This window comes from Battus philenor, unplaced genomic scaffold (assembly GCF_028537555.1).
Source record: "Battus philenor isolate CCGP_79_NKW_IND1 unplaced genomic scaffold, ilBatPhil1.0.hap1 SCAF_18, whole genome shotgun sequence".
Taxonomy (NCBI): Eukaryota; Metazoa; Arthropoda; class Insecta; order Lepidoptera; family Papilionidae; genus Battus; species Battus philenor.
In genome coordinates, this window is record NW_027181680.1 from 13204573 (window position 1) to 13218828 (window position 14256).

Consider the following 14256-nt stretch of genomic DNA (forward strand, 5'->3'; position numbering starts at 1 on the left):
GGAGTCCGATCAAATCGTGCACACGGTCAGGGGCAGTCGCAACATTGAGTGTAAGCATTATTCTAAAACAACATACCGAAAATATAATTTCATATTGCATTATTAAGTTCATTAAGTGTTTCATTAGACTTTAGAAAAAATGTATAGAGTTTATTTTTATTGTAATAATATGGAGAAATTAAAGACCAACAATGATTTATAATATTTTACTTACAAATACGTAACAAAAATAAAATCTACAAAAGAAATATCAAATGGCATTAAAACAGGCGGCTAAGTAAGGTCATTTTATTCATCACAATCTTCTTCTTCTTCCCCTTCCTCTTCTTCTTCTGCATCAGCTGGTTCATCTTTAGCCACCTCTGGAAAGAAAGCTCTCTTCATACGCATAGCGAGTGTTACCGCTTATTTTTCTAAAGGTTAGTTACTGGTTATGTAAATAAAATTGTTAATTTGATGTTGTGTAATTTAAAATTAAACAAAAAAGTTAATTTTTAAAATACAGTTAATGAACTACATACTGACATATCTCTATGAAATATATCACGGTATAAACTGAGCATACTATTTAAAAAATAAACGAAAGACTATAAAGTGCAGTTGTTATATATTAACTCAAACAAACAAACACACCTTTTACGCGTATATCTTACTCTGTTATTGTAATGACGAAAATATTTTTGTATTTATATCTTAAACTTTTTAAAAAATTATGTTCACACATGTCAAATATAACCTTCATGATTGGTTTTTTATTTGTTTTTTTCCAAAGCACGTAAAATATTTTATAAGATTCATACTAAAGTGCACTTATACATCATTATGTTATTCTTTGGTTAGTCTGTTAGCCTTTTATTTTCTTACTAGAAATCTCCTCACACAAAAAACCTTTAGCTAGTTACCTATATTTGTTTATCTAAAAATTAATTAGTGATAAAATATATTACGTCTTCAAATTCAGATCAGAGTTAATATCCAACAACTTTATCGCCGTAGGCTTCAAGGTTATTTGCCCCGATGGAAAAGTTGGCTGAATGAAATTGTATTGGTTTGGTAAAAAATTTAACTTTATAGAGTTACTAAAAATCGATTTAGGTTGTAAATGTGAATTCATGTTAAAGACTAAAAGTTTTGGTGTTTCTTTTAGAGTTATTGGTGATTCTTTTGTATGCCATTTTTCATTAAATTTAGGAAAAGATGGCTCTACGCTGACAGGTGCCCGGGGCTGAGATGTTGCAGATGATTCTGAAATAGAAAGAACTCGCTTAACGAATCACTCTGATTCGTCTATGGGCGAGGAAATACCGAAAACTGTCATTATCGATACCACAGATAGCAAAAAGATAGAAGAATAAGACATTATGGTTAACTTATGTCGTCTGCGTGAATTGATGTACTTAATCAGATTTTGCAATAAACGCCTTTGAAATAAAGTGTTCCACTCATAGCTTTGTGACTTAAAATGCTTCGACTTAACTTAAATTTTCCTTACTGGTAACTAGGATTACTAATTATTCGGCTAATATTGATAGACCAATGTGACAATAATATTGTTCAACTCGTAGCAAAAAGACTATGTAGGCTTTTGGTGCCTTTCCATAAATTATAGAGACTATAAACTCAATTTCACATCTCCTAAAAAAACAACGTTAATTTATTTTGACAAAGTGTTATGTTAATAACTGACTTAGTAAAGAAACTGGGTGGCCACTGTCCGCAGAAGTACTTAAGCTGTACTGCAGTTTGTAGCTGCGTAAAGATTATCCATTCTTGTATGTCATATAATATCTTGCCTGTATTAATTTCAAGCTAGGTTAGCAATAAAATTTTTCTCTATCCCCTTTTGCCAAAATAGTTAATTTTTAATATTTTGGTACTGCTGGTATTTAATATTTTATTTTGCATGCTCTCTATTTAATCTGTTTCCTATCAAAATAATCTTTGGTTCTTTAAAATGTAAAATGACCATGATGGGCGCATGGATGTCAATTTAAATTTGAATATGGAAAAAAGTAGCCCTGTCGAAGTTCTATCAATTAAATCATAAAATTAAAAAGTTATAGATTAATTTTTACAGAGTCAAAAAATCGTTGATCGTTCGAAAATGAAAGTACACGAGTTACTCTTTACTTTGTTGATACTAGTCGTATGGAATGGTCGAAAAGAAAATTGAAGAAAAATTTAAACCCAACCGTCACACTGTTAGTTATTAGTTGTTAGGGGTTAGTCAAGTTACATTTTATTTAAGTGGGATGTCATGGTGGTCAAAAGTCATAAGTCAAGTACAGTCATAAATCAGTCACATTTAAACGAAACGAAACAAATTAGAAAAAAATAACAATTTATTTCAAAACATTATTCTTTTTCACTATTACTGAACGCACTCGATTATGTGACATCGCACTTAATGTTGCCAGTTAGTAATATTTTCTTAACACGTTCTCTTTCATCTTTAAATTAACTGTCAAAACTTTTTCGTATAAAAATGGAAAACGTTATTAAATAAATATTATAATTTGTATAGTTAAACAAGAACTTAAGAAATATTTACTATTCTAGCAACTTATTTACATTCTAAAAAAAATTACCTTAAAGATAACAACCAGTTTTTCAATAGGACGTAGATAATAAATATAAAGGAAAAAGTATAAATAATCTAAATTCCTTATCGTCCTATTAAAATCCTGACTGTGATAATAATATCTGATTTAGTAGTACGTTCTTATTTAATTGGTACTGATAAACAAGGTGGAAATTGAACTAATTAAATAAATAAACAGAACATAAAGTTGACTTCACTTCTGAAATTATTTTGAACACATTCATAACGTTCTATTTTTAAATGTGATATTTTGATGCAGTGACCAAAAAAATAAAGGCAGTACCCTAAATCTCAGACACAACTAAGACCCTATTGTTACTAGTGCTGGTAGTCCGACTGGCCGTAATATTCTTGGCTGGGTTGGTCTGGGGCAGTTTTGTATTCCTCGTAGCTCGTACCTTCGTGGGAGGTGTCACGGTGCTTGCCCGAGGCCAGTCCGGCAGCGGCTGCCTTTGCAGCAGCTTCCGCTGCGTTCGCTTGTGCCTGTTGAGCTGCAGCCTGTAACACGACACACTCGCGTTCATTAATAACTATTTACCAATGCAAGAGAGCTAAATAATATATATTTGTTGTAAAAAGAACGTAGCTATGACGTAACCATAGACAAAATTAATCAATGGCGAAAAGCTCGTAGTTCTATGCGGCAAACTCAAATATTTTTTAAACTTTTTAATTTTTCAAATGTCACATGTATATTATGGCTTTAAATTGTTTATGAATGAAAAATTTAATTGAGAAGCGGTAGCTCATCGGTAGAGGATTAAGTTTTGCGATCGTCGCGGGTTCGATTTCCCGGATACAATCTTATATAATTCACACTTTATGCATTAATTATACAGGATTGTCCCTGCTCAGGTAGCAGCATGCTGTTAAGGTATATCCCCTTATATCTTTGAGGGAGGCCAATGCCTATGCAGTGAACATCTATGGGCTGTAACGACGACGAAAAAAATTAAATAATTATAAATATAAAACATTTAATTGGATAAAGTAGAAAAAGAAAGAGAAAATTAGTATTAAAAGAATAAATTTTATTTTCAACTTCTTGAAGGTGTTGTAGAGACAAAGTTAGTTTTACAGACTTCGCTCTCAAAAAACAATTGATATCTTTATATCCTCCAGTACGTACATCTGGACATCACTAGTTACCTGTACGAAAACGTAGTCCATTTAATAATAAAACTAACAACAGAATATATAAAAACTCGTTAATAAAGCGGAAGTTAAAATATAACATTAATCTGACATTTTTGAAGAAAACTTTTAGTCAGTTATTTGAAAAATCATAAATGGAATGTCGGACTTCTGAGAAGTCTGGATATCGTTCCATTTTTAAATTGATTTGACACATGACATTTCCTTTTTTTCTAGTTGACAGTTACCATCTACTCTAGTATGGGTGAGTTATCTTACCTGAGCCTTCCTGGCAGCAGCTTGAGTAGCCTCGAAGTCAATTCTGACTCCATGCAGCTGTTCCTGGAGCGTGTGGAGGCGCTGGCGAGCTGCACCCACCATGGCGGTCTGGGCGCCCAGTTCTCCTGCGGCTTGGGACGCGGCTTCGTTTGCGTTCTCTGACGTGGCTTGCGCGGCGTTCAACGCAGCTTGGATCACATTCACCTTTTGGATTGATATTATTTATTTACTATCTGTCCATCAGTAAAACAGATGATGTATATTCTCAGTAATATAAATTTTATATATAAATGGATATAAATAAATAATCTGTGATATTGCAAATTGTAAAAAGATCTAACTGCAGTGATTGAGGATGGATGAAAGATAATTGTGGAAGAGAAAAAGAGAACGAATTGTGGAATGAAAGCGTAGCAAGACATATATTGTGAGGAATGGAAAAAGAGAAATTAAATAATAAAAGAGAGACATAAATTAATAAGAAAAATAAAATCGCTGTTCCCACGTAAATAAGGGTGGAAATAATAAAAAAGATGTATATTCTTAACAGGCTCTCAGTGTAATTTAAAATCCAAGTAACGTTTAACTTTTCCAAAAATCGTTTAAAAACATATATTTTAATAAAAGCTCCTTTAATCATCCTTATGGTTAGAATTTCCAAAAATTCGTTTTTAGCTGATCTCTACTCGGCAAAAAGAATACTGCTACCAAATTGTCAAAAAAAAGTCCTTGATCTTCATGGCTCCAAAGATATCCTGAGGAGTCGATATATATTCCACGAATAATCTCTTTGAACTCAATAATAGAATTATTTTAGTATTGATTAATTGTTGCTGATCACAAAATAAAAGAGCCAAAATAAGAGAGCCGTTCTATTATTATAACTTTGTTATTTTTTATTTATTTCTTATAATAGAAGGTTGTTGGTAGCTTTCAATGGGTACACATATATATATATATATATATATATATATATAAACTGACGTGTAACTATCAATTATATAATTTCTAACGTGGCTTTCCCAAAACTTAAATTCATATTCAAAATTATTTTAATAAGGATTTTTCAATATTAACATATTTTTTAAACACAATTATTTCCCTCAATTATTTAAGTATTTGCTTTTGCAAAACAATTAAACTCCATATTGAAAGGATTAACTATGTAGAGTCCATTTTGTCCCCTAGAATACTTATACAAACATAAGTGTTCAATATACGAGTATATTGAACACTTATGTTTGTCTCTCAAGTGCCTTTAAAGTGATGGATAGCAATTAAAATATTTTTCCGTTATTTCGTCTATAAAGAAGTCTATAAAGAAAGAGATGTCATTAACGTCGCCTTCCTCTTCCACCCAATCAGCTGACTATTGCTTAGTGCACCGCCACCAAATAGAGCGGAACTATTTCTTAACAAATGAATTACGTCATCCGAACGTCTGTCTAAATATTGACATTCTAAATTCAAACTATAATAACGTTATTCGATTTTTAAAATATTTTTTTTAAGATTCATTCTTATTGTGTCAATATAAATTAGGTTGCTATATACATGTTAAAGAGCGCGGCGCATTTGTTACCTTTTTACATATAAGTTCAAAAATGCTATCATAAGGAAACTCAATTTAAATCCGGTTTCTTTTAATTATGACCTGATCAATATAAAAGATTGGTGTGAATACTCTTTTCATGAAAAAGTTAACTAAGAAGAAACCTAACTTCGACACCGTAAGGAGTTTTGAGGCTGTATAATAAAGTAAGAAGACAAAAATTAAGTAATGAAAAAAACCTAATACCTGTAAAATTCGGAAGACGACAAAGTGAGGTGAAAGGCGGAATAAATAATAAAAAAGAATGAAAGAACTAGTGAGGCAATAAAAGAAGAAAGAATAATTGATATTAAGATAAAAAATATGATGATGTGAATAATAGAATTCTGTGAAGAAATTATTATTGTTATAATAACACTGTAGATAGAAGTAGGAAAATACAAGAGACCACTAAAATCGGTGGTCATAAAAAAGGAGGATTTGAGAGAAAGTTTGGTTTGTCCAAATCATATTTAGTATATTTTAAAGAACATATATTTAATTTTCAAGAATTTCATAGTCGAATAGCTAAACTATCTTAATATATATATGTGATACGGAATGGCATCTACATGACGCAAATAATTAATATTTTATATTATCTGTCTTTAATGGACAAAGGGTTAATAAGCTTTTGTCCAAGACTGTACCGTTTCGTATGTTTCTGATAATGTACAGTCATGTGCAAAAGTGTCTTTAGTATTAGGATAATTAAAAGAGGAGGAGGTTAATTAAACATCCGTATGTGTACAATGAGTGTGTATATCTAAAAGGATTTATTGTGATGTTACTAAAGTAATTAAGACGTTGTTTTATAATCCTTTAAGTTTATAGTTTTGATGTAGATCATAGAAATATAGACGGTAAAAGTGAGTGTTTAATGCGAAGTTTTTAAAATATTTTTCTGGTGAAGAATATTACTGATATCGCGCACTTTGGCCACGATATGTGAAAGAAAGATGAAACTGACACATTCCTATGGACTTATGATAGGCTCACGCGTGCGAAAGGATCTGCTTAGAGAGAAACACTAAAAAAGGCGGGAAATAGTAAAAAAGGCGCCATGCGGCCACCATGACAGTATTGTAAGTGATGCAAAAGAATTTTAATTATCTGTTAGACTTATAATTAATATTTAATCTATATTTGTAATTACGCAATTTCGCGCCAAATTGAAAATGCTTTAATAACTGACTTTGATAGCAATAGGAATGCATCAAGCGCCTTTCGACTATCTTAACAAAGCCGTAAACCTTGTGGTGTCTTACGCTATGCTAGCAAACCTAGGATCTCAACTTCTTTTTTTATTAATAACTTTCGTTATTGGGGGCCAACGGTCTCAACTTGAGAATCTTATTTCCCCAACAAACATCTCTCCTGTGCGCTACAAGGCCTGCCCATTGCCACGCCAAGATGCTGAGCTATATCGGATACTTTCATTTGTCTACGGATATCCACATTCTTGATTCAAGCTCGTGGAGAAATCCCTAATACAGCCAATGAGGAAGTGAATGACCATGATATTTGTTGGTTAATACGCGTATTGAATAGTATCTATGATACCTTCGCCTAGGCCAGAAACCTTTAATTTCTTCATCACATTAGTAACACCGCTATCTCAACAGCGCTGTTTCTCAAGTTCATTACGCAAATGTACGCGGTACGCCGTTTTTCTAGTTAAGTGCGATTGTCGTCCGTTTTATTGCGAATTGATTACCCATTGTCGAAAATGAGATCAATGAAAAATAAGATAAAAATAATTATACTCTCGTATCAGTTGTGACAGCTGTCAACTTGACCCACTTTATTTATTTGTAGATCTGTATTGTGATTGTCAAAAAACAAGTCTGCACTACTGTGACAAACATTCAGTTGTAAAATTACAGTATTTTTATTTCAATGATTTTATACAGCTGTATTATATTGGTTATAATTTGATTTGTAGTTTTAAGAATACGAATTCCTTTATATCTGTATATAAGTTATTTAAAAAAATAATAAAAATTCATTGGGTATTAATGAAATATTTTAAATTAAAAGACCTATTATGTTATATATTTATGTACCAAATTTGGAACGAAAAAAGTTAGTGGGACTTACTAAATATAAACGTCAAACAGAAATTAAAATATTTTTGAACAAAGTGCATAAATTTCTTTTAAAAATTATTTAGTTTTCGATAGTATTGAATGTTTTTAAATTAATTATAATTTAATATTTTTTCATCTTAAAACGTTTTATTAATTTATTTTTTTCAATTTGACATTTTATATGACAGTAATCGGTTAATTTATATAAATAAAACCGTTATAATAAACTGAATTAAAAAAGTACGCGAAACTTACGTAAATAATTCACTTTCAAGTTCTCTTTGTTTTTCACATTTTTATCGTCACACTGTTATGCGCAACGCTGTCAACTTTTCCCCGCAGCGTTGGTAAATATGGCGCGAATTGTTTGGCGCCATTTTTTGGACGTCTTTTTGTTTATCTTACAATAAATAACCTAATTTGACTTTCGCAATTATAGCCTTTATAATTCTTTATAAAAACTAAAAACTGATTAATAATAAGCTAGTGTCAATTGGTAAATAAAGTTTTTAAATTTATATGTATCAATTATGATTTTACAATGAATATAGACTGACGCTTGACTAGATTGTGGAATTAAAGTTCATATATGTAATGTGTATTGCTTTTGTAATTTTATAAAAAATTATCGAATAAATTTTAACTATTAAATTTAGTCTCTCTTTGGTACATCGTTATGCAAGTTCCGAAGAACGTTCACATGTATTCTAAATAAATTTAAATAATGATTTGTTGTTTTATAATATATGGCGTATATTTTTATATATATGTAAATAATTACGTAATGTTTTGTACATATGTATGTCGTAAATATTTTAAATATTGAATAAATTTTAAATAAGCAGGCGAATTAGAATTTTTTAATGTTATTACGTATTAAATTTGTACAATTAATGTACTATTTCAATACACGTGATTTTGGCGTATTTTTCTAAATAATTAAATTTAAATTGAAAGTCCATAATGGATTATCTTCATTCCTGAACTCATGTGACGAGTTAATGAGTCCATATGGAAAATATACATTATCAATTCATATATGCCTATGGTGTGTGTTTTTAAAATAGATAAATAAATAAAAATTAGCTTACCTGGTGCATAGCTTGCTGAGCAGCTTGGGCAGCAGATTGAGCTGCTCTCTTGGCTTGTTGCAGCTGCATTTCTTCACCTTGAAGTCCAACCTTCGCGTCTCTCACCTGCTGTTCCAAGCCTGATAGGATCACCTGCTTACCAGCCAGCGCTGCTTGTGCTGTCGCACTAGCTTGTGCTGCCGATTGAGCTAATGTGTTCTTAGCCACATAAGCGGCTTGATACGCAGCAGCTGCTTGATTTCCAAGCGCTGTTTTCGCTTGATTAGCTGAACCGACAGCAATGGTTCTCAAGCCGCTTCCTCTGCTGTAGCCTTTCTTGCTATCGCCTGATGTTGCGGCTTTAACATCTGAGATATACGCGTCATAATGGCTCGCTGACTCCGCGGGTTCTTGGGCCTGCGCTTGACCGGAGTTGTCGTAATCGTATTGGTACTCGGAGTTCTGTGCAGCGGAATCCCTGTTGGCTGGAGCTGATGATGCAATGGATAGTGCGCCTGTCGGAGAAGGAACAATGAACTATTAGTAGAATATTTTTTTGGAAGATCCCTAACGTGTGATGGTATAGGATTTTCAAGTGTGAAAATTCATACGTATATATATACTGTATGGTTGTACACCTTGAACTGCCCCCTCCTTCATGTCTCTCATCTCCATCCAAAGGTTGTCTGGTAGCGATCGCCTCGAGCGATAAGACGGCTTGTACCTCTATATAAAAATGTTTCTTTTTTTTGTTATTATCTGTGGTGTACAACTCTAAGAGTTCCTCAAAGTTTGGACGACGTGAAATGCCAAATTAATACTTAAATATCTTTTGGATATACTATAGTTTTTGAAAAAACATGTCAACTATAGTTTTATAATTGAAATTCAAATCTAAGATCACTAGATACCGCGTAAGAAACAAAAGACATTATTTACAAGAGAAATCCTTGTAAATAATTATAATTTGAATTGGCATGTGTTTATTTCGAAATTTAAAATTTACAGGCACACAGTTGTCAGACCTGATGTTCCAGATGTCCCATAACTAGTTTTTTTACTATAAAACAATCAATATCTAGATATCTAGTCATTACATATACAAGTTATCTTAGATCTTTTTTTAGTTTTATATCTAAAATTAAAAGTATATTATTGAATAAATCTTATAGCATTCAAGAGTTTTTAGTTGAACTAAAAGTGTAGAACCTAGTTTGTTGACTCATTTACATAATTGATATTATAATATACAAATTAAACATTGTTAAATTACATTTAAAAGAGCAACTGTTGAGTTTCCGGTTCTTCTCAACAGATCGTAAAACGAACAGTCCTTCTGTGTGGACTATACTATACGTGGGGCCACGTATAGTATAGTCCACATAATATAAACATATTACATTGTAATTTCAAAGCCTTTCGTATTTCAATGTATTTCGTGTACTCCGCCTTATTATAAAACACATTATTAATTCACATAATAAGATCACTTTAACGTAATTATTGTAATAAAATTGTATGTATTTATGTATTAGTATGTAATTGTATTTATGTATTTAATCAAATAAAATTTCGGCGTGCCAAATCAAATGCCATCGGTATTAAATTTAAATAAACTAAAAAGTAATATCTGTAGGAGGTCAAATGAAAAAAAAATCAATAAAAATTTAAACACTGTGTTGACAAAATGTGTGGAACTTAGTCGACTTGTTTGCGGGGTTGATTGTTAAATTTCATCTAAAAGAGCAACTCTTTAGTTTTCAGCCGATTCTTCTCAACAGATCGTTTCGAGCCGGTGGTAGCTTACCACTTATAATGTTAAAATAAATACATTTAAAAAACTTTTAAGTTAAACGGTTTTTTGATACCCATATTGTGCTGGTTGTGGAAAAATATGTACCTAGTCCGCCATATTGGAACGGCGTCCATCTTGAATTTTAAATTTTGACATAATCATCGTGTTTTACTAGTGTAGCCCTTTCATTTGATACCCATATTGAGGGGGTTAAGGAAAAATACGTAATCCGCCATTATGTATTGGCGGCCATCTTAGATTAATAAAGTTATTGATTTTATTATATTGTATTGTCATCTAAATTAAATGTGTGTACTAAATTTTAGATCAATCTGACAACGGGAAGGTGCTTAAATTTCAATTTCTAATTTTGATCCAAATAAATTCCGTACGGGTCGAACTAAATAAAACCGTTTAATAATAGCCGATTCAAAAGCACATGTAAATTCATACTTGAATAAAAAGGTTTTGGTTTTGAATAATATTTACTGGCAATATATATTGGGATTCCGAAACTGTTTTGATAAAAAGATTTCTTTTTTAAATACTCTATAAATCGTATCCCGTATCGTTTCATTTTTTCCTATTAATACAAAATATAAATTAAATAACTTATGGCTGTTGTTTAAGTGTGATCGGATACAATTTTCCAAATTAAAATTTAACAATATCAATGGATATAAAATTTTTTGAAATATCAAATGTTATATAATGTACACGACGATATTACTGTACCAATACTGAAATATTCTGTATATTTTATGTACAAAACTGCCCTCTCCTTCATGTCTCTCATCTCCATCCAAAGATTGTCTGGTAGAGATCGACTCAAGCGATAAGACTGCCTCTTGTAAAAATTGTTTCTTTTTTTAAATTATTATCAATGTTGTTTCATTATATTTCTTTTTCCTTTTTAATATATAGTTTTGGTGTACAATAAAGTACAGATAAAAAATATTAATCATTTTTATAACAAATTTGTAGACGTAATATTAGATGCGAGTAGAGAAAGAATGCGTTAGTAACTTAAGTTTTATGAAGTATTTAATTATAGGGAAGATCGAATCGATTCTAATTTTTGTCAAGTGTCAAACTTGGTTTTTCTGGCATAACCAGCTTGTCACTGTAAATGGTGATATGTGGATAGTCACCATGTTAGCTGATGGTTGTCAAGTAGCGACCACGTGACGTAAGTTGGTTCTCCTCTAAGTGGATGAACGACATAGGATCACAGGAAACTTAGTGATCTTTGAGGAGGTCTATACCTTGCTTAATAATGACACGTAACAGAAACTTACACAGTATGATAAAAAATTCAAATAAGAACATACCAATTTCTAAATTCAATTTTTGTTCATTTATACTCCATAGAAACTGATTTTGACAATCATTTAACACGTTCACTGCGGCTTGAGGTCGATTCAGCCTCATGGTAGACTTTGCACTGGTGCGGCGCGTAAAACTCGTGTTTTCTCTCTAGTGCGGTGGCTGTTTACACTCAACCGTATGAGGTATGACAAAGACAAATATAGCTTTCTTTATGTCTGCGAAGCATTGACTCAATATTGTAAAAAAATATTGATGAACATGAGGCAGAAAAGGTCTCAACCGCACTACTAGGAAGTTCAGCTTGAGGCTGATTCGACCTCAGCCGCACCAGCTGAAAGTTCTTCAAAATTGGGCCCGCAGTGAACGTGTTAAGAAATTCTTGAGTCAATAAATGAAATTATTTAAATAACACAATTTGTAATGTTACATTCATACATAAACATTTCCTCTAACACGCGATTTCGTGTGAGGAAGTTAATAATTATTATTACGTATAACACTTCCGATACGAATACGCGTAACGTTAAAATTTACATGAAACAAATGAGGCGTTTAAGTTACGTGTTAATAAGTAATTGGTTATTGCGAGGGAGATGTTCGACTGTTAGATTAGTTTACCTTACGTGTGTTACTATTTTATTATCAAATTCAGCCATAGTACCTCTACTATTGTACATAGGCCTTTCCAATAAATTTTCACCAAGAACTGCTATAAACAGCCTGCAATAAGGTTCCAGGCGGACTACACTGTGCTCTTGCTCCGAGTTCTTAAATCTAGAATCTTCTATTCTACCAGCTATATATACCAATAAATAAATTCCTGGTAATATGTTCCTTGATAGACAGTCTTTATTGACTGACATTTCCGTATCTAAATATTACGTATGAAGATTAATAATTTAGACTAAAATAATTATCCTTATTATCGTGTCTGACGGACCCTTGAAGAGTATAAGCTCCCCCCCAAAAATCACCACGAAGATCAGTTTTGCGATGTTAACATTCAGCGACTTCCCGTAATAGAGTGAATGATTTAGTCAAAACAAAGAGAAATTACACGAAAATTAAAAGAAAAGTGACGAACGAATAATAATTACGACGAATTAAAAAAATTAAGTAAATTCTGTTTAATTTCAAATGTTGCATTGGAATATTATACAATTTTCAGTGATTTTAAAATTAACATCAGTATTTTTTAATTTATATGCCTCGTCACAACTTAGCATGTAACATATATGTGATACAAGATTTTTTTTATATTAAAGCGAAAGGGTTAAACTCGTATCTAGTCCAATTTGGAACTGCCCCCTTAACAATCAAATTGCCCCCTGTTGGGCGTGGGATTCACTTTGGGAAACACTAATGTACATTATTTTTCTAGCTAGAATATTTGACATTAGAAATTATAACTTATATTTTCCCAGGGTTCCTAATAAGATACATAAAATATCTAATAAAGGACCTCTTTTAAGTTTGTATAATAAAAATATCAAAACCCTGTGAATTTCACACGACTACATTTCAGAAAAGATTAATAAACATTGGCTATATTCCTCGGTAATAAAAGTTATTTTATCAAGTTTTTCTTAATTATGATTTAAATCCTTACTATGCATCTATGCATAATCACTAATAATCTATGCAACCCTTTTTTAATACGTGTCTTATAAAAATTGTAGTTTTGACGATATTTTCGACGATTTAAAAAAAATCGATTCAAAAATCGATTTATTATAATGTAAAACTTTCACAGAAACAGAAATAACTTAAAATTGAAATTGAAATTATGCCCTATAGTAAATATCTGATTTTAATTAAATGTAAAAAAAAATAATTTACTCACCCACGCAAAACAGAACTGCCGTGAAAGCCTTCATATTTCCACCAGTCGAACTGAAACCGCGGTAATTATATGTTAAACACAGTTATTTGTATATAAAAAAGTTTAAATTAATCGAATCACAAATTGATTATTGCATGATATTTAGTCTATGGCTATTAAAATGTTTAAGCGGGAAAAAGTATATTGGCAAATGGCCGAACCTTTCAATACTTTCACAAAAGTTTAGGATATGGCGTTGTGGGAACAAGTGCCCCTGTACTCGCTCTGCGCAGAAATGTGCTGGTTGACGGACTGCCCAGCTATTTATAGCACTGGTCCCAAGAAGCCGCTGGTCGCTGCAGGGGAATGGTGGCCGCTGTTCAAACGGAAGACAATGGAATTTCTATTACGTCGCATAAAGGATGAAAAACAATTTGAGTTTCTTTTTTAATTCGCCGGGGTGCGTTCGTTTTAAAGATTAAATAATAATTTATCGATTCTTTTCATGTTTATGCAATTTTAATCGGTGCTATATAATTTCACA

General features: G+C 31.7%; 1 protein-coding gene across 1 annotated transcript; it reads right to left on the minus strand.

Annotated features, from left to right (window-relative positions):
* Positions 1–2920: 2920 nt before the first annotated feature.
* Positions 2921–13991, minus strand: LOC137920381 (antifreeze protein Maxi-like). Its single transcript, XM_068763695.1, has 5 exons — positions 13934–13991; positions 13734–13783; positions 8788–9281; positions 4016–4219; positions 2921–3100 (listed from the first exon to the last, which is right to left on the minus strand). Exons 2-5 carry the CDS (start codon positions 13765–13767, stop codon positions 2921–2923), a joined length of 912 nt encoding a protein of 303 aa, XP_068619796.1. The 5' UTR covers positions 13768–13783; positions 13934–13991.
* Between the last annotated feature and the right edge of the window lie 265 nt (positions 13992–14256).

Bases quoted from the DNA above. Each gene is read 5' to 3' on its own strand.
- LOC137920381 (XM_068763695.1), bottom strand. From the start codon at position 13,767: ATGAAGGCTTTCACGGCAGTTCTGTTTTGCGTGG. The intron at 9,282-13,733 runs GTGAGTAAATTA...CTTCTCCGACAG, and splicing joins GGCAGTTCTGTTTTGCGTGG to GCGCACTATCCATTGCATCA. The intron at 3,101-4,015 runs GTAAGATAACTC...GTCGTGTTACAG, and splicing joins CTGCTGCCAGGAAGGCTCAG to GCTGCAGCTCAACAGGCACA.